Source organism: Peromyscus californicus, unplaced genomic scaffold, assembly GCF_007827085.1.
Source record: "Peromyscus californicus insignis strain IS unplaced genomic scaffold, ASM782708v3 Scaffold_4__1_contigs__length_199733344, whole genome shotgun sequence".
Lineage (NCBI taxonomy): Eukaryota > Metazoa > Chordata > Mammalia > Rodentia > Cricetidae > Peromyscus > Peromyscus californicus.
The window spans coordinates 162397328-162421146 of NW_026294562.1; the positions used below are offsets into that span (position 1 = coordinate 162397328).

Consider the following 23819-nt stretch of genomic DNA (forward strand, 5'->3'; position numbering starts at 1 on the left):
TGTACAGCTGAGCCATATCCTCAGCCCAAAGGACACAATTAAAATGAAACGACAGTCCACACAGATATTTGTAAATCATATTTGTGATAAAGGTGTAATGTCCTGCAGATATAAAGAACTTCTACAACTTGACAATAAAAAGATGAAATTTTAAAATGGCCAAAGGATTTGAATGGATAGTCCTCTAAAGACAAACAAATGATCAGGACACTCTCATACAGATGTTTGACATCATCAGTCAGTAGTCAGAACAGGAGGTGGGGGTGGTTAGTGTCAAATCAAGTGCTTGCCCAGCATGCACCGGGCCTTGGGTTAGATCCCCAGCAGCACAGAAACAAAACAAATGCCCACAGTAAGGTATGAGTTTATACTCACTGTAGTGAAAAACTGGAGCAGGAACATGGCTTGGCAAGGATATGAAGGGACTGGAGTTCTTGTGTTGCTGGTGGGAATGTGAGATGCTGCCGCTCTTTGTTAAGTTCCTCTAGTGTTGAAAATCATAGCGTTATCATCTAACCTAGCGATCCCACTTCCAAGCATACCCAGCCACACAAAATTTCACAAGTCTTCACAGTAGCCAGTTCATAACAACCAAAAGGTAGAAGCAAGAATGAACTTTTTGAAAGGAAGGATAATCAGACATATACATGACTCAACATGGCTGAATCTTGAAGACATACCAAGTGGAAGAAGCTAGCCTAGAAAGGCTGCATGCTCTATGTGTATGGAATGTCCAAAAGAGGCAACTTCACAGAGATGGGAAGTGAGTCACTGTGCCTAGGAGCTAACAGTTTTCAATGATGTAGATGTCCTGGAAGTAGATAGAGATCATTGCACATTGTGAATATACCCAAACTCATGGATTTTTTTTTAAAGCTAGATTTTTAATTATATACCTGTGTGTGGGTATATGCACCTGAGTACCCGTGCTAGCAAAGTCCAGAAGTGTGGCATCTGTAAAGCTGGAGTTAGAGGTGATTGTGAGCTGTCTGACTGAATGCTGGGAACCAAACTCTCGTCTTCTGCAGGAGCAGCACATTCCTTTTCTGTTTGTTTGTTTGTTTGTTTGGTTGGTTGGTTTTTGGGGTTTTTTTTGAGACAGGGTTTCTCTGTATAACAGCTCTAGCTATCTTGGAACTCACTCTGTAGACCAGGCTAGCCTCAAATGCACAGAAATCCACCTACTGGGATTAAAGGCGTGTGCCACCCTGCCCGGCTAAGGATTCATCTTAAATTATGTGAATTACATCCCCACTGACTCTGCAAATCATATATTTTAAGAAGAATACAGAAGGCCAGCACTCTGTTTGAGGCCTGTCTATCTGAGCTACATAACAAACTCCAGACTAGCCAGATGTGCATAGTGAGACCCTGTCCAAAAGAAAAAGGGGATGAGGGAGAAAGAATAGTCCAAGTATACCTGTGATCTAGAAAACTCCTTCATCTAAATGACAGTGTATTCATAATCTTACTAACCCTGAGCTGGGGAGAAAGGAAGAAGAGCTCCCCAAGTACTTCGCACACTGAAAACTACTCGATTTGAAAGATCTGAATTTCTGAGTGTTTTTCTCTGGCCCAGAACTTGGATCCTCCTGAATCAGCTTCCCAAGTGCTGTGCTCCTCCCCCTCCCTCTCCCCCAGGGCCTCCTGTGTGCTGGGCAAGGACTCTACTACCAAGCTACAGCCCCAGTCCTCCAATATAAGAAGCAGATAATTCTAACTTCTTTTCTTTTGTCTTTATTGTGTTTATTTACTTTTTTCTTTGTTCATTTTGTCTGTGGGGGTCTCATGCAGCTCAGGCTGGTCTTATCAGCTCACTGTGTAGCAGGGGTGACCTTGAGCTCTTGATCCTCTTGCCTCCACCTTCCAAGTGCCAGGAATATAGATAGACCCGTGCCACTGTGCCAGTTTCCTTTATTTGTTTGATGGTACAGCCAGCAACTTGGCAAACTCCAGAAAGAAGGGCCTGGCTTCATCTGTGGTGCCAGTGCTGAGGCGGGCACACTCTGAAGTGCTGCTGTTGGAGCAGTCAACAGCACCTCTATTGATCTCTACAGGAGGTGGAGGGGGTCAGGTTTATTGTTGTTCTGAGACAGTCTTACTCTGTAGCTCAGGCTGGCCTCTCCTGATGGAGTGACAGACCAGCATTTTCTTCCCTGACTTGCTTACAGAACACATATAGTTCCAAGGTTGTTTTTGTGACTTCCTGTAAAGGAACAATTTTATCCCCACCTGATATGGTGGCACATGCCTGTCTGCAGTCCCAGCACTGCAGTCTGACACAGTGGCATGAGACCTGGATCAAACCAAAGAAACCATTAAGTGCTACATTGGCTGAGTATGAAAAGCCCAGCTCTGACCATTCTCCCCAGGAGGGTCCCAAGACACAGACTCCTCGGCTCCTTGTTAACATTGGAGTGGGGACTGCTTGTGAACAGATAATGTCATTTCTGATCATAAAGCTGTGGATAAAGCAGAGTAAAGTGATAGCTTGGTGGAGCTTTTCCTCAGGGAAGGCCTCCAGGGATGGTGACATTTGAAGGGAGTTCTGAGTGATGACACACAGCCAGCCCTGTGACACGCCAGAAGAAAACCTTAGGCCAGCATTTCTCATGAGGAAAGACTGTGCACTCCAAAGTCCGTAGGGGCATGCGTGCTCTCTGACACCCTTGAAAGAGATTGGCCCTGGCTGGAACACCGGCTGCTGGAGGGAGACGGGGCTGGTTCCAGGGTAGACACGCAGGACCTTTGGAATGCTCTCACGACTGCACTCTGCAGTATTTATACCTCTCCTCCAAAGGGGAAGTCAGCTTTTTCATGTAGGCTGAGAAAAATGCCGAATAAGGCAACTAAAGACCAGAACATGAGAAGCATGCCATATTTCACTGTAACTGCTTCAAGTTAAGCTGTGTTGTCATGGGGCAGTCACACCGCAGTCCGTTCTGCCCCTGGCCTACGCCAGCCTCAGTGTCCTGGCACTGTAGCAGTGGCAGTCCTGGTTCCCTGTGCTGCAGGGGCTGTCTGTGTTTCATGTTGCCATGCCCTCCCCTCCCATGAGTGACCATGAACATGCTGTTGTCTAACTGTGGCCCCTGGGTTCCATCCCCTCCAGGATCTGGTGCGGTAATGGATCTTCACAATATCACTCACAGGTACAAACTCACAACCTCTTTCAGAGGCCTCAGAGACTAGCCAAAGTGATCATCTCTGCCTGGGCAGCTGGTAACCTAGATTCCAGAGGCTGAGCCCTGAAAGCACCTTTATAGTTAGTGAGGAGGCCCAGGGCCCCACAAGCAGTCTCTGCTTTCAGGAACTGAAAAGCTCTCACTGGGTCCAGCCTGGCCTGAGGCCTGGCAGATGGGCGATAAGAAAGGTGGTTCTTTACCCTAGAAATAAATAGCTCTGCCTCTCCCATGTCCAAGCCCTGGATGTCCCTCCCGAGGACCCATGGAAGCAGAAGCCATGGGCACTGTCAGAGGCCACAGCAGACAAGGTTCAGGAGGTGGGACATCGCCTTCCCCCTCAAAGCAGCTGGTGCCCCAGTGGAGCCGCAGACCCAACACACCCAACACGGTATTTCAGAGATAAGGTTTGAAACTCCAGGACCCTAGGGTGCTCTGCCTGGACCCAGGAGAAGTGCAGTCCAGCCTTGTGGGTGAGGCAGTAGCCTGGCCTGCTGAGTGGGTGGCAGCGCGCGTGCGGATGGGGGGGGGGGGTGTGGAGCTTGAGGTACTGAACGGTTTTTCTTAAAATCGTGTCAAGTGAGAAGTTGATGGAATCCACATGTGTGGTATGTGGTTAGGCCCAAGCCCTTGTACCTTAGAGTCAGAGCCAGCATGTGTGCCTTAGCCTTGGGACGCATCACAGCCTGTCTAAGTCCAGACAGACATTACAAGGCTTCTTGTCCTGTGCAGAGTGCAAAGAATGGGTTTTGTGTTGAGAAGTCAGGAAGAAAATGGAAGGGGCACATCCAGCTGGGCCGACTGCATCCTGTCAAGGGCCATCCTTGAGTTTGTCATCACAGCCTGCTGCCGCACTTGGCCACTGGCTTTGGGAGGGTTTGTTTCTTGTCAGGGACAACCCAGAGGGAGTTCACCTCTCTGGGTTGGGGGGAGGCGTCATCATCAATGAAAGGCTCATTAAAGCCCTCTGCTGCCACATTCCTGGCCGCTTAAGTCACCTCCCAAACAATATCCATCATTCATTCACCCAGCCACCCCACATCCTGGTGGCTGGGTGGGTCCCTGTGACACAGGAAGGACTTGATGACCTGTGGTGCCAAGCCTTCTCCCTCCCCCAACACCGAAGCATGACAGTGCAGAAAGCCCTCGCCAGGGTCCACACGCCAGGGTCCACACGCCAGGGTCCACACGCCAGGGTCCACATGGAGGCTGCTCACCTCGCCCACCCAGCCCCCCACTGGCCTAGCACCTGACCAGTGCCAGGCACACGGGCTTCTCTTTTCCTCTCTCTGCCCTTTCTATTACCTGCCTCCAGCCCTCCTAAAATTAGAGAAGGTTCCAGCTTGCTGCAAGCAGGGCAAGCTCTGAAGACTCATCCTGTGGGTTTCCACGGGTGTTCTCAAAGGTATACAGCCCACATCCTTCCTCCCAAGTTAGGCCAAAGGCCAGGAAAGGCTACCCTCATGGGGTGATTTCCTCTTTGGTAGTTCTGACAGGCTGAGAGCAGGATGGCCACCCCAAAAGGGCTTTACCTTCATCAGGGACAGCACCTTCTTGATAAAGTCTGTTGGCTCTCCAACACCAGCCTAGTGCTACGCGACCCATATTGACACTGGTTCCTCCCTGGTAAGACTGAGACCATGGGTCTGCGTTTTCAGTCATACCATGCGTCCCTGACTTCTCTGCCCTCCTTCTACCGGAAGGAGGTTTTTCCTTTCTTCCTGCTGATGACATATAGGCCTCCTGCTCTCTGTGCACACTGCAACAATCCATATTGTCTTTGAAAGACCCTGTGAAGCTGTTCTGCCAATATCATTCCTTGTTCCTTTCTTTATGCTGCGTCTGACACAGGGCCTTTGCACAGGTTTGTGTCACCATTTGTCTTATTCTTTGTGATTCCCTCACAGCTGCTACTTGTGTACACACATGTGTACACACACCTGCTAAACTCTCCGCGGCTCTGGTATTTAGAGGGGCCTCTGAAGCCTCAGTACCTGCTACAAGTCCAGGTTGGTGGATATGACTGGTGTGGGCAGCTGCCTCAGCTTTATGCTCTCCATTTCCTCTCCTGTCAAATAGGAGCAATAGCAGCACCTTGACTAAATGGTGTAAGCACAGAGATGCTAGTATGTGACAGGCATGTGGGGTGGTGCCAGCAGTAAACTGGCTGTGATGCATCTGCCATGGTTGTTGTCCCCTCTCTTAAGGTGTGTTTGGTATGGAATGTGGCTGGATTGGTCATGTATTGGCCCTGCTTAGGGCTAGGGTATGCCAACTCAACTTCTATCAGATATTGTTGGATTTGGGGGTTTTGTTATTGTTGTAGTTTTGTTTTTTTGTTTTGATTGTTGTGTTTGTTTTTTGGAGACAGGGTCTCTCTACTTAGTTCTAGCTGTCTTAGAACTCTGTATAGACCAGGCTGGCCTCAAACTCACAGAGATCCACCTTCCTCCTGAGCCTTGTGATTAAAGCCTCCATGCCCATTTTTTTTTTGTCAGGGTTTGATTTCTGCTAGGCACTCCACAGGTCTGGCCTAGAGACACTTAGCAGATGGCAGACTCCAGGCACCGGGATTGTTGCAAGCAGGCCTGGGAATTGTGCATTGTGGAGGAAGTTGGGGTGGGCACATGGATTGAGGCCTCCAGCTATAGAAACCACCCTCTATGTCATCCACCCCACAGTGCTAGTCTGAGTTGGGGAGGGAGAGGAGGAATCTGAGCAAAGTGTTATTTTTGTAACCAAGTATAAAAACCTATGAATTTTTAATGTCCTTTTCCAACCCTAGCATCCCCTTGCTAGTCCTGCACAGAGCAGTAGTGACTGCAGTCACTTGTCCCCCATGTGGCTTCCTGAGTACACACTGTTCTTGCCCTCCACTCAGGACAGGAGAGCCACACACCAGCAGACAACCCTGGAATACTTGAGGGCCAGGAAGGAGCACCTCCCTATCCTCTTGTTGGATGTCTTCCTGGCACCTACTCTGTGTTGTGCAGTCAGAAAGACAGATGCACATGGCACAGCCACCACAGGCCTTTGGCATGTGCATGACATTGAGAACCTCACAGGCCAGGCCCAGGGCTGAGTGACTGGCTTGCATCACTCTTTTTAATCCTCATCTTAGCAGAGATTATGGTCCCCATTCATCTTTCTCATTTACCCAAGGTTATGGCAGTCTTGGCAGAGGCAAGACTACCTCATTTTACTGCCCAGAGGATATGAGTAAAGATGGAAGGTGTTTCAAGGGCAAATGTGGCAGCCCCTGTGAGCACAGGTGGCTTGCACCTGGCTAGTAGGATTTATTCATCGTCTCCTGCAATCTCACTTCCCCTCTAAACTGCAGGAGCAGGCCAAAGACCTGTACAGAGGAGAGGGCATCCTATGCTTCCTGAGGGTTGTTTAGGGGAGGAACCCATCAGTGTATATGATTCACCTGGCACTGAATATCTGCCAGGGCCTGTGACAGATGCTTAATGTGCCTTTCTCTATAGTTAATCCTTAGAGCAACTACAGGAGGTGGGTTCTGATCAGTCCATCTTACAGGACAGGAGACAAGCTGCAGTGGGTGATGTTGTTTGCACAGAGCAAATACCCAAGAAGCTGGCCTTGAGACCTTCATCTGTACTCCTCCCACAGCATGCTGGGGTAACCCGTGTAGGCCCGGGGAAGCAGGGATACCCTTCAGACACATGCCCGGGACTCTGAGCAGTATCAGAGTACCAGGGAGCTGCCCTCCTACGTGCTCAGGCTGTCAGATGTGACTTGGTCACTCTGTGGTCCATCCACATCTTTCACACACATCAAGAGCACACACCCGGTATGCTCAGCCCTGTCTGCTACTGTACTCTGGGCCAATTCCTTTGAGCTCTATTCTTGTAATTAGCAGTGTTATGGATAGAGCCCAAGGCCTTTAATGTAGTAGGCAGGCACTCCTATGGCCCCAGCTCATCCTCTGACTGCTGTACCTGTCCACTGTGTTTCGGACAATAAGGCTGTGAGACAGTTTTCTCCTCAGAGTTCACATGTGGCAGGAGAGTGGGGCTGTGTGCCTGCTAGAACCCAGTAAGGTAGGAAAATGTTCACACTTGTCATCCTAGCACTTGGGAGGTGGAGGCAGGAAGATCAAGAGTTCAAAGCTAAGGCAAGAAGATGGCTGAGCAGTAAAGAGCACTGACTGTTCTCCTAGAGGGCCTGTGTTCAATTTCCAGCACCCACATGGCAACTCACAACTGTTTATAATTCCAGTTCCAGGGAATTCAATGCCCTCTTCCAGCCTTCAAAATGAAAAGAATTCAAATCTGGCCTCAGCTACATAGTGAGAGAAGGGCTAGTACCCTCACATACACCCCATCCAAAAGGGCGGGGGAGAAAGATAGAGAAGTGGGTGGAAAATGCTGCTTGATGAGCGCTGTGGTCTGTGCCTGCATCCTGGGAGGACAGAACACAGCAGGTACTTGTGGAAGGGATAAACTGGGTTCCTAAAACCAGGGAAGGAGGAGACATTGAGCATTGTCATGCTCTTAGTGCGCAGGGTCTCACCTAGGGTCCTTGTAATGCTCACAGCCCCAGTGGCATCTTCATTGCCATTTACAGAAGAGGAAATGGGTGTTAGGAAAGGTTGGGAAACTTATCTCAGAGAATTATAGCCGGGTCTGACCTGGTTTGTCTGAATTCAGAGCTCCCAGGAGGAAGCAAGGGAAATGGGGCTGGAGAGGAAGGGAATCTGCAAACAGCTAAATGAAAACCTGCTCTGGAGTCCCTCCCCTAGAGGAGCTTGCAGCTGTGGATGCTAGAAGAGACAGCTGTCGGACTGTGAGAGGTGCTGTGATGCCCTCTGCTCAGAGGGCATGTCTGAGGGGCACATTGAGGGAGCTGTACTGTGGGCTGCTTTTGGCTTGATTTGTTTTGTTTGAGACAGATTCTTGCTCTGTAGTTCAGGTTGGCCTCAAACTATGATCTTCCTGCCTCAGCCTCCTGAGTGTTGGAATTATAAGCATGTACCACCACACCCACATGGGCTGCATTTTGAGTGATGAGTGAGTGTTGGTTCCATTGCAAGGCCACAAAGTAGGCAGAGGCATGGTTAGTTGAGAAATAGCAGTGTGCAACCAGAAGGGGGTCTCTGTCTCCCAGACAAGGACCTCTACATGGCAGCAGGGGTGGGTGTGGGTGGTTGAGTTTTGCCACTCCAGTTTCCCTCATTTGCTGAGTCCCTGCTGTAGGTTGACGTATTAATTAGGCAGCATCTTTGTCTGGGAGGCGCCTTGTGTGGAGTCTCTGAGTGAGCAGGCCTGACGGCAGTTGTCAAAACACATGATACTTGGCCAGAGGCTCCATGGAAGCCCTTGGCACCCCGTGTGGCCTTTGCTTACACCCCAGGCATGGAATGTGCTCTTGCATGTCCCTGGCGGGTTGCCCGTTTCTGTTCTGGGGGCTCCTAGGCGAAGCAGAGGCTTGGGTTTTCCCAGACTGTGCTGTGGGAGGGAAAGGGCCAGTTTCCCCAGAAGACGCCTGGGCTTGTTGGTGTTAACTGATCTGAGTCGCTTCTGTGGCACAGACAACACGCTCCAGCTTGCAGGCGCTGAGTGGCCCTGCACTTGGGTGTTCTGCCATTGTTTGCGGTGTGGTGGGGTCTGGGACTGCAGCCCTCCATTCCAGAACACGTGCTTTCACCTTCCACCTGACCTTCAGAAACTTCTCAGATAGGACTGCCCTCCACTTACCTTACAGCCACCCCTAAAGCACATCCAGTTCTCAAGATTTGAAAGAATGGGCCATATAGAGAGGCCAGGTGTTGGACCTGTAAGACAGCAAACTGTGGGACAGAATTGGGGCTCAAAGCCCTGACCTTAAATGGGAGGGCTTGGCTACTAGGCTACCTCAGCTCCAAGAAAGACCAGTGAGCCTTGATTTGTAGAATGCCTTGCTCACCCAGTAGCGTTCTTAGCCCGAGTCATATCTGACCAGCAATAGGAAGGTCATAGCTGAGGTCCTCCCTCAGCAGGGTGCCAGGTTAAAAAAAAGAACCTGTTTGAGGTCAGCCTGGTCTCCAAAGCGAGTTCCAGGACAGGCTCCAAAGCTACACAGAGAAACCCTGTCTCAAAACAAACAAACAAACAAACAAACAAAAAACAAACAAAAGAACCTATGCCCTTTTGGACCGGGGTCTGCCTGGAAATGAGATCTTATGCTCCTCGGTCCAACTGTTTCTAGCATCCAGAGCCTACCAGTCAGTCACAGCAGGCAGTAACTACTTTCTGTAGTTTTGTCATTGGGTTCCACATTTAAGTTATCCCCCAAGTGATTGTGTGGCTGGCATGTTTCCCATAGGCTTCAGTGTCCTCTTTAACTGCCTGCCTGGATCACTTTTAAGATCAGGGGGGGAAATGTATGTAGCTGGATGTGGTACCAGACTTCTGCAATCTCAGTATTTGGGAGGTGGAGGCAGAAGGGCTATGAGTCCAAGGCTATCCTTAGCTATATAGCTAGCTTGAGACCAGCCTGGGCTACATGAGATGCTGTCTTAACGGCATGACGTATATGGAGGGTGGTTTCAGGGTCAGTACTACTTGGTGGAAACCCTGATGCTGGTTTACCCTCCATCCTTCTCTGTTCTCTTCTCCAGACCTTCACAGCCTGGTGCAACTCCCACCTGCGGAAGGCTGGAACTCAGATTGAGAACATCGATGAGGACTTCCGGGATGGGCTCAAACTCATGCTTCTCCTGGAGGTCATTTCAGGTGAGGCTCAGGGAGCACTGTACAGCCCACACTGCACCCTGTCCCAGCAGGTGCTGATGCTGCCCCCTTGCCACCAGGAGGAGCATGTCACCCTTCGCTGCAGTTCTACCATGGGACAGCTTCAGCCTGTGTGGTAGGGCTGGAGTGGCTTGGGAAGCTATAAAGACCTCTCACCACCTTTCTCCTCAGGGGAGCGGTTGCCTAAGCCAGAGCGGGGGAAGATGCGAGTGCACAAGATCAACAATGTGAACAAGGCCTTGGACTTCATCGCTAGCAAGGGAGTCAAGCTAGTGTCTATCGGGGCAGAAGGTGAGCAGGGGTGGGTGCCCATTCAGCTGGGCTCCCAGGCAGGACTTCTGTGTGCTGAATACAGAAAGCTTTGCACTTACACCCCCAGTACCTTCTCAATAGTGATCAACAATGGCTACTGCCGTTGATAGCATGAAGGATCCACGGCCTCTACACCCTAAGCAAAAGCTAGTATGCACTAGGGGTGAGGAGGAATCTTTGTGAATTGGACCCTGTACACATGACCTGGTTTCTGTCTGCCAAGAGCACCTCTGCCTACTCCGTATGAGTAGAAGGAAATACAAGGAGAGAAGGGAGCTAATAACCTGAGCAGGGTATTGGAACAGGATATACAAGGTCAAAGGTCAGCCCCTAGGCTTTGATCCAGCCGAACAGACTGAGCACATGACCCTGGAGACCCAAGATCCCTCTCCTGAATGGACTCCCAAATCTGTGCCAGGCCAGCCCACCCTAGAACAGCAGCTCCTTAGGGCCCTGGAGTTGGGTTCCCAGGCACCTTTGGATGAGACAAGGACCATGGAGCCCAGAGGCTGCCAGCAGCCTGGACTCCCAGCTCTGCTCATTAGTCAAAGTGCAGTTTCTTGTCCTGACATTCATGTTGTCCCAGCTTTTAGAAAAACAAAGAAAACTAATTGCCATTAATGACAGGGCTGAGAATTTGGCCAGGACTTTAGGCCAGAATGTGCACCTCTGAATTCCAAGGCCCTGCCCCAGCCTGGGACCTCTGAAGAGGAGTGCCAATCCTTGCATGCCACAGTAGAGGTAGTTTGGTGTTTGTTTAAAAAACCCAAGCCCCCAAATTCAGTCGGGCCCAGAGATTTTCTGTCCTCTCATGGATCTTTGCTCCGGGCTCCACTCCAGCCCTGCACTTTCACAGCTGCGTTTGTTTTGTTCTGAGGCTCGTCTATAAACACAGAAGGGCGAAAGGAGGGACCCGGTCTGCAAATGTCCCCTCCTCTTCAAGTCCTGAGTGATTCTGTCCCAATCCCTATGACCATCACATGCCTAGAAAAGGGTAGAGGGCAGCCTCACAGAGCATGCTTGAGAATGCTGGCCCTGGCCCTGTTTCCTGGCCCCTCAAATGGTCTGGCAATCGAGGAACATGACTTCTTCCTCAGGGTTATGAGAGGGGCAATTTGAAGCACAGAAACATCTGGTGGGTGTGTCATGCCTCTTCCTTCCAGAACTCTGGCCAGCCTGTACCTGTGTCAGCTGTGGGATGGGGCATGGCCCTTGACTGACGGAACCCAGCCCTCTTGAAGTTTAGCTTAGCTTTTCTGATGGGAGAGCTGTTTGTCCCCATGCTGTAGTGGGCAGGTAGCCCTGCTTGGTATCTGCATCAATAGCTGTGAATCCTGGGAAGGCAGGGCAGACATTCCATTCCCCTGCCTTCCCTAGAGCTCAAGTCGTAGACTGCTTACCTAATATTGTCTGCTGTAAATGAGCTTTAAGTTGGGACACCTACTGTGCACAGAGGCAGGCAGGCTGTCGGTCACTAGGAGGCAACATTGTCTGGTTGTGCAAGAGACCGTATAGGTGGTGGTAGAAAGGAAGTGAGTGGTCCTTAGTAGGTGTTAGTATAACAAGTGGGCTGAGCACAGACCTACTTAGCCCTAAGTGCAGGCTACTCACATAAAGGTGGAATTTTGCCACAGTAGTGGATGGTAAGGACCACAGGCCTGGGGCAATCTTGGGAGGAGCAGTCTGGAGAACAGGCCTTTGTGACTAGGAAGCACGTGTATAGAGGCCTGGGGACTTCGAGGATAGTACTAGTGTCTAGAGAATACTCAGTGCTTCCTCCTGCTAAGGCTCTGCCTGGCTCTCATTAACAACCTTCTTTTCCCTGCCCTTTGTCCCGTGTGCAGAGATTGTGGATGGCAATGCAAAGATGACCCTGGGAATGATCTGGACCATCATCCTCAGGTTCGCCATCCAAGACATCTCTGTGGAAGGTAAGCCATGGCAGAGGCATCTTCACTCTCCCAGGACGGGGAAAATTAAGGAAGAACTCTTGGTTTTGTCTCCATGCTTCCATGCTTGCTTGGGGCCCATCTCTCCCACAGCCCTTCCCGGCCCCAGGTTACACCAGGACACTGGTGCTTTGTGGCCTCAAGTTCTTGAAACAAACCCCATGTTCTCCTCGTGAAGTAGACCAGGATGTATAGCCTGGTGACCTGGCTTCTCTTTCTTTCTGCTCCACATACCTATTGAGCAGAAAGGCCAATCCAGGAATGTTGCCACTTCCAACTAGCTACTGTGTGCTACCAGGCCAGTGTGTGGTGGGGCTCCTGGGTGCTAGGTCACCAGGGTAGATATGTTCCTGTAGGATTGTAGGACTCCCAATGTAAAGACTGCCTAGTTACCCACAAGGAAAAGATGGCACCTGGGGGCTTATTGTAAACAGCCTGAGGCTAGTCTCCAGGGCTCCCACACCATGTGGCCTAGTGGCTAAGAGCAGGCTAGTCAGGGATGGGGACAGGTTCAGGTCCTGTCCTTGCTACTTTCTGGGATAGCCCCAGTGACAAGGCTTCTTGGAGCTAGGCTCTGTGTGCTGGCAGTTGGATAGGCAGAGATCCGTCCACATCCAGAGTAGGAGCAGCTGCCACTGCTGCTGCTGCTGTATTATGTCTGCTGTCTTTTCCCTGGGGTTTCATTTGGTACCCATGCCTGAGGCTAAAGGACTGTCCAGCTTGAGCCCTCGTCTGTGGGCTTAATCTTGACCTTATCTTTCTGTCATTGTGTGCTTTGCAGAGACCTCTGCCAAGGAAGGGCTCCTCCTCTGGTGCCAGAGAAAGACAGCCCCATACAAAAACGTCAACGTCCAGAACTTCCATATCAGGTAGGTGCCTGGCAGCACCCTGCTTGTCCTGGGATCCAGGTGCTTCCTTCCTCATGTTTTCATGTTGGTCTGTGATAGGGCAAGCCTCGGTAAGTCCCGCCCTGCCATAGGCCCTGTGTGCTCATGGACAGTCTGTTCAGAGAGGAGACTGTAAAGTTCTTAAAAGAGCTGCAGGCTCGCCAGCACTTCTTCCTTAAGCAAAGTGGCTCTCGGGGGCCACAGTCAGGCTCTTTCTTCATTTGCACATTGCAAAAGGGACCAGTGCATAGATTGCCATTGTGTTTAACTTCAGAGAATGTGCTGTCTATCAGCTAAGGTCAGCAAAACTCAAGCCAGCCAGTGGTTGCTGTTACCGGAGTGAAGGAGGCAGAGGATAGGTGCAGTTACTATAAACTGAGGTGGACAGAGTTTGTGCCCTGTGAGGCCAGAGCAGCAGGAGGCTGTTGTCTGCCTGGGGTGCGCTTGAACTCAGAAAGTGCATGACTTTACCACCTAAGCCTCTGGGACAGGATCCACAGGGCCCTGCTTTGTCCTCGGCCTCTCTGGGGCCCATGCTGCTGTCAGGACCTTTCTCATTGTGCTCTGTCCTTGAAAGCGCATAGTTCCCCTTGGTGGCTCTGCTCGGTGTAGCTTCCTCTGCTGCCTGCAGTTGACCTCACTATAACTTTACTTCTTGAGTCAGTAAGTATCTACAGCTTGCCTGCTGCTTCTCCACTTGGGAGCACAGCAGTGGCTCCATGCAGGGCTCACCTGCCCTCCCAACTGAGGACCAGATACAGATGGTTGGGCTGCTTGTTTCAAACAGTGAGGAGATGGGACGTAAGCAGGAGAGCCATTCTGAGCAGGTGATACAGAAAGCCATCCTGGAAGGAACCAATCTGTACAGGATCTCGGGGAAGACAATGTGCCTAATCTAGCGTGTGACTTTGTAAGGATCATTTTGCTCCAGAGAACTTCAGTCCACCCAACACTCAGGCATGTAGCCAGCCCCTTGCCTGTGCCTCCATGATTGGGTCAGCCAGAGTTCAGGATCCCACCCACCTCCCATAGTGTCCGCTGGTGCGGGCCTGTCCTGTTTAAGGAGCCCTTGTATGCAGTGCAGGCTACTTAGGCCATCTCATTGATCAGCAGACACCCAGGACTTGTCACATGTAAGGCTCTGTGAACCCAAACGCTCACAGCAACCCTGAGATAGCTGCTGCCGCTATCCCCACTTTCTAGGCATAGAAACTGAGGACACAGCTCTGTGATTTGCTCAAGGTCACATGGTCAGTGCTGAGTCGGTACTTTTTCTCAGACTGTCTGGCTTTGGAGGTTGTGCTCAAAGCTACCCTGGCATACCATGTCCCTGCAGTGCCTGCCGCACACTGAGCCTTCTGTGCGTGGGATTTAGTCATTGCCGTAGGCTCTCCCAAGGCAGCCAGGAGCCGCCTCATAACCTTTGCCTTCTCTTACAGCTGGAAAGATGGTCTGGCCTTCAATGCCCTCATCCACCGGCACAGGCCCGAGCTGATTGAGTATGACAAGCTGAGGAAGGTATGTGACCTGGATTCTGCCCAGCTACGGAAGCTGGGAGAACCTCATGCTAGCTTTCTCCTGGTCACTAGCTTGGTAGCTGACGTTCACCTCCTGGACACCCTCAGGCACTGTCCCTCCGTGGGCATTGCAACTGACTGGACTGTTTTAGGACCTGTCTTACTTGACCTCTGACCCCCTTTCTTGACCTCTGGATTCTAGAAGCATTCTTCTGTCTGGGGGAGGAAAAAGGGAGTGTCAAACCTTCCAGGAGGCCACCATTTCCTGTGCAATCTTGCTCTTATTTGCTTACACAAAGCTGCAAGCCTGGCCTCCTGGAAAAGACAGGGAACCATGTCCAAAGCAGCCAGCCACCTGTGTCACACTAGGCCAATGGGATTGCAGAGTTCAGGGCCAGACAGCTGCTAAGGAATGATGGTACTCTTGGGCTGCTCTGGTTGGGGCAGGGCCCTGGAGCCTGAGAGAACTCAATCAGGAGTGTTGGGGGAGAACATGTACCTAGCCTGCTTGGGTGTGGTGGGAACAGGGGTTCTACTGAGGTTAGCCTCAGTAAAGTGGTGAGGGAAGTGAAGCAAACCAGGCCTGTTGAGCAGGCCCTGGCTGACCCTGCAGCAGTGGAGTCCTGGGTAGGCACTGGGGTGTTGTAGAGAGGGAAACGTGTGTTCTTACTTGATACACACACACACACACACACACACACACACACACCATGGTCTCCCAAGCCTGGACCACACCTACAGCCAGCTTAGGGCAGGAATTGTGTAGAGCACACAGGGATGAGAATTCCGAAGACACTTTCCAGCCCTGCTCCTCAGGGCTCTCCTGTCTCAGGCCAGCCCTTTGCCTTTTACAATGATCTGTGTTCTGCTCCTGATGGAATTCTACATTTCTCCCACTTGTCTGCCCAGGATGATCCAGTCACCAACCTAAACAATGCTTTTGAAGTGGCTGAAAAATACCTTGATATCCCCAAGATGTTGGATGCTGAGGGTGAGTGTCTCCCTGTGTTCAGTCAGCACTGTGTTTCCAGGGCCTCATCTGTCTGGGCCTAGCTTTGCCTGGGCTGCGCAACTCATCAAGCCTAGGGAAAACCTTGGGGCTCTAACTGACTGAGCCAGGGAGAAAGGTCGGATGAACCCGAGGGGGCCAGAGCAGTGCACCATGAGCCAGAGGTGGCCAAATGCATCCAGAATGGCAGAAGAGGGAGAGAGGGCCGTGCTTAAAGAGTTGGCTTTTCTGGGATCGTGGACTGTCTAGACTCACAGAGCGGGCAAGGTGGCTGAAGAGGCCCGCCCCTGGCTTCCTGTGAACAACCCTGACCTCTCTCCTGACCAGCTGAAGGCCTGGGGTCTGGAGCCGGCCAGAGTGGAATGTTGTTTTTTCCTTTTCCGGCTTTGCTCCATTTCCCAGCCAGCACCACCTCCAGGCAAGACCCATGTCTCTGGCCTCTGATGGCCCTTGGAGTTCACTGTCCTGCTGCCCCTTGAGGCCATTCTCAGAGAAAGGAAGTGGCCTCATTCCAGTTCAGTTACCACAGCTTTGGTCTTTCCTGAGACCATGGGGGGAGGTTAGGATGTAGCTGAGCCCAACTGGCATTGAATCAGCTTAGAGGGTCCTTCCCCTGGCTTAGTTGTGCTCTGGGAGCCTGTGGGTCCTAGCAAGTGGCCTCACCCCTGCTTGGGCCACTTAACCCTTGTTGTTCACTTACAGACATCGTGAACACAGCCCGGCCCGACGAGAAGGCCATAATGACCTATGTGTCCAGCTTCTACCATGCCTTTTCAGGAGCGCAGAAGGTACCGGGCAGGGCCAGGCAGCCCTCCTCGCCGCCACTGCCCAATGCCGCTGCTGCCTTTCGCCTCCCACGCTCACTTCATTTCTCTTGCAGACGGTAGTGGCCTCTCTCGGACTAGAAGCCAGCTCCCTCAGTCCTGGGCATTGCTGCCTATCTAGTCCTTGCTCAGTCTGTGGGTGCCTACTGTATACCAGGCTCTGTTCAGGCAGTGAGGATACAGGTTCCTGCTGATTCAAGGAAGCTTACTTCCTAGTAGGTGAGACAGACAGGTCATGTGATGTGATGAGGAACCAGTGGAGGCCAGGGGACAGGGTGGTGTGGTAGAGACAGCTGGATCTACTGGTAGCCAGGGCCATCCGCCTGGAAAGGGGCTTCACCAGCAGCAGAGGCTGCCAGGTAAAGGCTACACAGGCAGTGGAGCCTAGAGAGATGACACGGACAGGAAAGCAGAGCAGCAGAAGGCATCCAGCTCTGCTTCACTCTAGGGCCTGGGAGGCCTCTGCTTAGCTTAGGGTTTTCTCCTTCTTTCTTAAATTTATTTATTTTTGTTTTATGCATGTGTGTCTCTGTACCACATGTGTACCTACTGCCTAGGGAGGCCAAGTGTTGGATCCTCTGGAACTAGAGGTACAGATGGTTGTGAGCTGCCATGTGGGTGCTGGGAATTGAACCCAGGTCCTCTGGAAGAGCAGTCAGTGTTTTTAATTGCTGAGCCATCTCTCCAGTTCTTTTTTGTTGGTTTGGTTTTTGTTTTTTGAGACAGGGTCTCATGTAGCTGAACCAGCTATAAAAAGTCCTGATATTCTTTTTGTCCACCTCCCAAGTGCTGGCATGTACTTGGGTTTTTTGTTATTGTTTTCTTTTTTGTTTGTTTCTCAAGACAGTTTCTCTGGGTAGCCCTGGCTGTCCTGGAACTCTTTTTGTAGACCAGGCTGGCCTCGAACTCAGAGAACCATCTGCCTCTGCCTCCCAAGTGCTGGAATTAAAGGCCTGCGCCGCCCGCCACCGTGCTTGTTTTCTTTTCTTTTTTTTTTTTTTTTTTTGAGACAGTATCTTGATGTAGCCCTGGCTATCCTGGTAATCCTAGGATTTTCTATGTAGACCAGGCTGGACTTGAACTCTCAGTGAATCTTCCTGTCTGCTTCTTGGGTGCTAGAATTGCCAGTGTGTGACATTATGTCTGACTCTTTATTTTTGAGACCTGATCTTACTCTGTAGCTCTGGCTGGCCTCAAACTTTAGCTCTTCCTGCCTCCACCTCCTGAGTGCCAGAATTACAGGTGTGCATTATTGAGCCCAACATCTTTTGGAGTTTATGAAAAAATGGTTGGTAGTTCAGGTGACATGGTCCAGACTTTCAGAAAACAGTTGCTTAACTTTTGACTTTTCTGGCTCCAAGTGCAACCTTTTCATACAGTCTAGTTAGTTTGTTTCAATGGCCTGGTTGAACAGGAGGCCCCTCCCTCAGAGCCTGATGGCCCTTCTGCACACATCGGCAGGGCATTTCCCCCAGGTCTGAGCTCCACTGGCTTCCAGTCCAGAGCAAGCACTATTCTTCCCGCATGAGCCTTGGGCCAGCTGGCCACCTCCCTCCTGCGTCTTTCACTCTCTCCTGTCTCTCTCTTTCTCTCTCTCTCTCTGCGCAGATATTGTGGGCACTCTGAGGCCAGATGAGAAGGCCATCATGACTTACGTGTCCTGCTTCTACCACGCTTTCTCGGGGGCCCAGAAGGTGAGCCAGGGTGGGAGTCCGCTGCTGTGGACTCAGATTTGCCCTTTCTGTCACATGCACGCCAGCACTGTGGGTCCACATGTACCTGGGTAGAGCCCTGGCTGACCAGTGGTGAATCTGTCCCAAAACCTCACAGACATTCTTGCAGTTGAGCATAGCCACCTATGGTAGATAGCGACACAGCTCGAACCACAGATGGGAATAGAAGTCCAGCATCACAGTAGATGATAAAGCCGGGCTATGACCCCTTGCTTGTCCTGACCTCTACTTCAGGGCCGCTTACCTGGTGAACCTCCTTTCAGGAAATTCTTTCCTGCTCAGACGCTGAGGAGGCTCCTGAGAGCAGGCTGCCTCTGGAGCAGATATAGGCGGGACAGGTAAACGTGTCTATTGTGTCCTGAGTCTCCCTGAGGTCTGCTGACCTCATGCCACATCGTGGCTCCTGTCAGGGACTCATGGTTCCACGCAGAGGACTGGACACTTCTGTGCCCTCCTGGTCTTGAAAAGTTGTTTGGACAGCAGCATCATGGTAGTGGCCAGGAGCTAAGGAGGGATGGGTGCTTGTTTTGGGAACATTTGCCTCACTGGACCCTCTCCAAGGCCATTAGACCCATCTGAAAGAAAAGGAAACTGAGGCTCCAACACTGCATCTGTCGTCTTCTGTAGACTGCCTTCTTAGATTAGAGCATTGCATCCAGTGGGTGCCTCACCGTGGGCAGTCTGGTCTGCCCCTGCTTTACCCTCTCTTGGTGCATGATCTTGAATAGGTTACTTTACCTCAGTGTCCCCATTTATAAGATGAGAGTCCTATTACCCCTCACAGAATTTTTCTAGGCATGAAATAATAAGCTCCAGGGATTAAGGCACAGCAAGGCTACCCAGTTCTTTCCAGACCCCTCCCCAGAGAGCCAGCTTTCAGAGCCCCTTTCCCATCTGCCCAGCATGGGTTAACTCTTGTATCTGGTATGTTATGCTGGAGGGCACGGGGAAGGAGGATACCCATATCATTTCCCCGCCCCACCCCTACCCCAGGTAAGGAAGGCTGAGTGGGAACAGGTAGTGACCAGCCCCAGCTAACAGCATGACTATCACTGGACACACCCACAGTGGGCCTCCCTAGCCTCATGTTGTGTTTGCTTTTCCTTTTACCTGGAATGCCTCCACATCTGGAACTGTCCTTAGGTCTGGTAGAGGGAAGCTTTGAGGGAGTAGATGATCAGTTACTAGCAGAAAAGTCCAGGGCAGAGCAGTTGCAAGTTTGGGGACATCTGGGCTCAGAAAACGTGTGATTGGCATGCCTTCTAAGGTGGAGGTCAGCCTGGTTGTACAGGGAGGGCAGTGGGGAACCTGCTAGATTCCCCTTTCTCGTCCAAGAGTGTACCCTCAGGACACCTGGCAGTGCCTTTCACTGTCGCTGTCATTTTCCCAGAGGCCAATTCTGTCTCCTCAAAGGGTGTTTTCTGGGTGAATTCAGGCCTGGCACAAGAGTGCTATCCCCTCTGTGTCTGGTTCCCAAAGCATTCATTCTTTCTTCCTGTATGCACTTAAATTCATCAATCCCGAGCACCTAAAATGCCCCAAGTCCCAGCAGTGAAGCAGAACACCTGGCTGGCAGCACCCCAGCAGCAGAGTAGGTTAGAGCTTAGGGTACCAGCAGTATGCTCAGTTAGGGTCAGAAGCTGACCCCAGCAGCACCTCTGGCATAGGCCCTTGTGAGTCTCACTCTGAAACAAGTTCTGGTGTTAGGCCCGGGTGCTTCCTGCAGCATGGTGTGTGGTGTGCACCCAGGTTCACACCACCTGTGGCTGCTCTGTCGACCCCTGCCTATCCCTGTGCCATGTGTGAATGGGAAAGTGTGCCGGGCCTGGAGCTGGCTCCCGAGCTTTGTTTTCCTCCTCATCACTCTGTAGACCCTCCTCACTATTTCTGTTCCTGTTCTGTTGCCGTTCCAACTCTTCTTGGACCTTTTCTGTGCTGCCTGAAAGGTACCTGCCTCCCTTCTCCTGTGTGGTACTTTCCCCTCACCCAGGTTCCTTAGATTCGGGACCAGGGGCCAGCTCTGTGTCTACCCTCCCATGCTTTCTTCTGCCCCTCAGATTGTGATTTGTTGTCCGTATGAGCTCCTATAGTCAGCCGCACCTCTTGAGTGGGAGCCAGAAGGGGCAGAGCATGCACTGACCACAGGGACTCCATGGTACTGGCACCCCACCTCCAGAGATGTTCCCATTCAAGGGGAGACTCTTGCCAGTTCTTAGGTTCAGCACAGCCCCACCCATTCCTGGGCACTAGAAGCCTGGTTCTAAGCAGGGGCTCAAGTCTTGCCACTACCCTTCTCAACAAGGCCCCTAAGGACATGGCCGCTCAAGGCCATCATCTTATTGGAGATGTACTTCCTCTCTTTCCTCTTTGGGGAGTTCTCTGTGGGTCTTGGACAAGCTGCTTTCGAGGGACCTGCTTGTTAGGAGGGAGGGTCCCCAGCCCCAGGCAGTCCTGACTGTGTGCTTCCCCACCCCAGGCTGAGACTGCTGCCAACCGGATCTGCAAGGTGCTGGCTGTGAACCAGGAGAACGAGCACCTGATGGAAGATTATGAGCGCCTGGCCAGTGATGTGAGTGTGTGCTCCATGCCCCACCAGAGTGAAATATAGGCAGGGAGGGCCAGAGAGATGGCCCAGCTGTTAGGAGTACTTGTTGTTCTTCCAGAAGACCTGAGTTCAGTTCCTGGCCTCTGGGGGCCAGTGGCACATAGACATACATGCAAGCAAAATATCCATACATATCAAGTAAAAAATGAAGGTTTGGGGTTTGCGGGGGAGTGGGGTACACAGGGAGGCAGGAGAAGTAAACAGAGTCTTATGTAGCCCAGTCTGGCCTTGAACTTCTGATCCTCCTGCCTCCACCTCCCAAGAACTGGAATAACAAATATCGTTTTGCTGTGCAAGTAGATGTAGCAGTGAGACCAAGAAAATGTGGAGTACAGAACTTGGTTTGGAATTCACCATGCTTGAGTCCAGAGCTTGGGTTTCTACCAAGATGTTCGGTTTCAGTTTCCAAAGAGCATATCTGTGTTCTTAGAACCATGACTCCTAGACCTGAAGGATTTCAGGATTACTGGTTTGAGGTGCTAGATGTCAAACATGGGGCCTCATGCATGATAGGCAAGCACTCACCCTCTGAGCCACATCCTCGCCCCAGGTTTTAAGATTTCGTGGACTGGAAACTTGAAAGATGTTCAACAGTCAACCCAAAGTGGCCAACTTCCCCCAGTTGAGGGTGTCCACTGGCCGTGCTGGGGCTGGGGTGGAGCTGGTTGAGGGTGTCCACTGGTGCAGCTGGGGCTGGGGGGGAACTGGTTGAGGGTGTCCACTGGCCATGCTGGGGCTGGGGTGGAGCTGGTTGAGGGTGTCCACTGGTGCAGCTGGGGCTGGGGGGGAACTGGTTGAGGGTGTCCACTGGCCATGCTGGGGCTGGGGTGGAGCTGGTTGAGGGTGTCCACTGGCCATGCTGGGGCTGGGGTGCAGCTGGTTGAGGGTGTCCACTGGCCGTGCTGGGGCTGGGGTGGAGCTGGTTGAGGGTGTCCACTGGTGGAACTGGGGCTGGGGTGCAGCTGGTTGAGGGTGTCCACTGGTGCAGCTGGGGCTGGGGTGGAACTGGTTGAGGGTGTCCACTGGTGGAACTGGGGCTGGGGTGCAGCTGGTTGCTGGAGCTCTTGCTTACCCTGTGCAAGGCCCTAGCTTCTGTCAGGGATGATAGAACTAAAGACAAAAGCAAAAAAGCCAATCACCCAACCCCAAGACAAGGTGGAAGTCATGTCCTTGGGCGCCATTCACCAGCCCGGTGCCTCTGTTCTTGGCTTTGTCCTTGCCACTAAGAACCATTCTGTGCTTATCTGTGCTGGTAATAACTACTTTACTGTTCGGGATTGTTTTTGAAGACCCAGTCTGTTGGCTTGTTGGTACTCTTCCTCACGCTGTCAAAGATCAGAGTAGGTCATAAGAATACGGGTTTTTGTTTTTTGGGGTTTTTTTGTTGTTGTTGTTGTTGTTGTTTTTTGTTTTGTTTTGTTTTGCTTTTTTCCAGTTTTCTATTTTTAGGTGGTAGGCCTTTTGTATGCACTGGCACCCAACTGAGGCAAACACATTGTAGGCTCTTACTATTGTGTAAGCTACGGTCAATAAACCCAGGCAGAGCAAGAGTCTCAAGACAGCTGTGGCCAGTGAGGTCAGCAGTCACAAGTCCTGTGACAGTCTGGAAGGGGGTCTTCTGGGAAGGGACAGTAGACTTGAACTGCCCACTTCAATCTGGGTAAGAAAGACGCAGAACAGAGGCATGAATAGGAAGAAGCGGGAAGCCAAGTGCTCCAGGAGATCACACATTCCCAGAACTATATATGTTGTGTGGTCCCAACAGAAATAGTGGAGGATTTGGGTTTGGAGGTAAGCCATCCCAGAAAGCAGGGCTGCATCCTGTATTCCTGTAAGCTGGGGGGGAGGCCCTGTCAGCACTCTGAGCACCTCTGCAATGGCCACCATGATTCCTGTGGGCCCACAGCTTCTGGAGTGGATCCGACGCACCATCCCCTGGCTGGAGGACCGTGTGCCTCAGAAGACCATCCAGGAGATGCAGCAGAAGCTAGAGGACTTCCGAGACTATCGGCGTGTTCACAAGCCCCCCAAGGTGCAGGAGAAGTGCCAGTTAGAGATCAACTTCAACACACTGCAGACCAAGCTCCGGCTCAGCAACCGGCCTGCCTTCATGCCCTCCGAGGGCAGGATGGTCTCGGTGAGTTTACCCCCTTCCCCCACAGGGCCTAGGGGCATCACCTGTTGAACCACACTAGGACATAATGCTTAGCTGGCATCTTCTTAATTCAGGGTAGGGATGGTGAGAGGGTGTACTTCACATTTCCCTATTTCTCCTGAGGTTTTACACCCAGAATTCTCTGCACTACAACCCCCAGCCATACCACAGTTTGTGTGGACTATTTGAATCTGTACCCCTAGTCTGCTGGGACTCCAGGCCTAGCAGATGTCTGAGACCCTTCATAAAGGGAGGGATAGCAAGACACCCTTCATAGTCTCCTTGGCAGCATCCATCCATTGATTTGCCCACCCACCCACTCATGCTGAGAGTCATTCAGTTAGACCAAAAGAATCAATGTTTGTGTTCCCAGTGAGAGGGTCAGTGGTTAGGCATTTTCAGAGGATCCAGTTCCCAGCATCCATGAGGCAGCTCACAGCTGCCTGTAATTCCTTCCCCTGCAGATTGAAAGCCATCTTCTGTCTTCTGTGGGTACCTACACACATGACACACACACACACACACACACACACACACACACACACACACAAAGACAAAGCACTGGTCCACGCTGGCCCATGTAGACAAAACTGCAAGGTCGGATGAGGTAGACCTCTCCACCAACATCTTGTGAGAGCCCTGCTCTCCCTCCTGCCCCACAGGACATCAACAATGGCTGGCAGCACCTGGAGCAGGCTGAAAAGGGCTATGAAGAGTGGCTGCTGAATGAAATCCGCAGGCTGGAGCGACTTGATCACCTGGCAGAGAAGTTCCGACAGAAGGCCTCCATCCACGAGGCCTGGACCGATGGTATGCTTCTCGTGTTCCCTTGTTCTGTTCTCCACTCTCAGCTGTTCAAGCACACACAGTTTCTGCCGTGTTGGGTCTGCC

General features: G+C 51.6%; 1 protein-coding gene across 5 annotated transcripts in view; it reads left to right on the forward strand.

Annotated features, from left to right (window-relative positions):
- Actn4 (actinin alpha 4) overlaps window positions 1-23819 on the forward strand; it is a 69269-nt gene that overhangs the window by 33862 nt on the left and 11588 nt on the right. For 3 of the 5 annotated variants that reach the window (XM_052760557.1, XM_052760552.1, XM_052760556.1), the window contains exons 2-11: window positions 9805-9919; window positions 10109-10228; window positions 12094-12180; window positions 12980-13067; window positions 14525-14603; window positions 15512-15593; window positions 16314-16399; window positions 20645-20737; window positions 22680-22910; window positions 23591-23738. In XM_052760557.1, coding sequence (XP_052616517.1) covers window positions 9805-9919; window positions 10109-10228; window positions 12094-12180; window positions 12980-13067; window positions 14525-14603; window positions 15512-15593; window positions 16314-16399; window positions 20645-20737; window positions 22680-22910; window positions 23591-23738 — 1129 coding nt within the window. Of the gene's footprint in view, window positions 1-9804; window positions 9920-10108; window positions 10229-12093; window positions 12181-12979; window positions 13068-14524; window positions 14604-15511; window positions 15594-16313; window positions 16400-18043; window positions 18130-20644; window positions 20738-22679; window positions 22911-23590; window positions 23739-23819 lie in introns of all 5 variants that reach the window. The other 2 variants (XM_052760551.1, XM_052760553.1) reach the window with 1 other exon arrangement.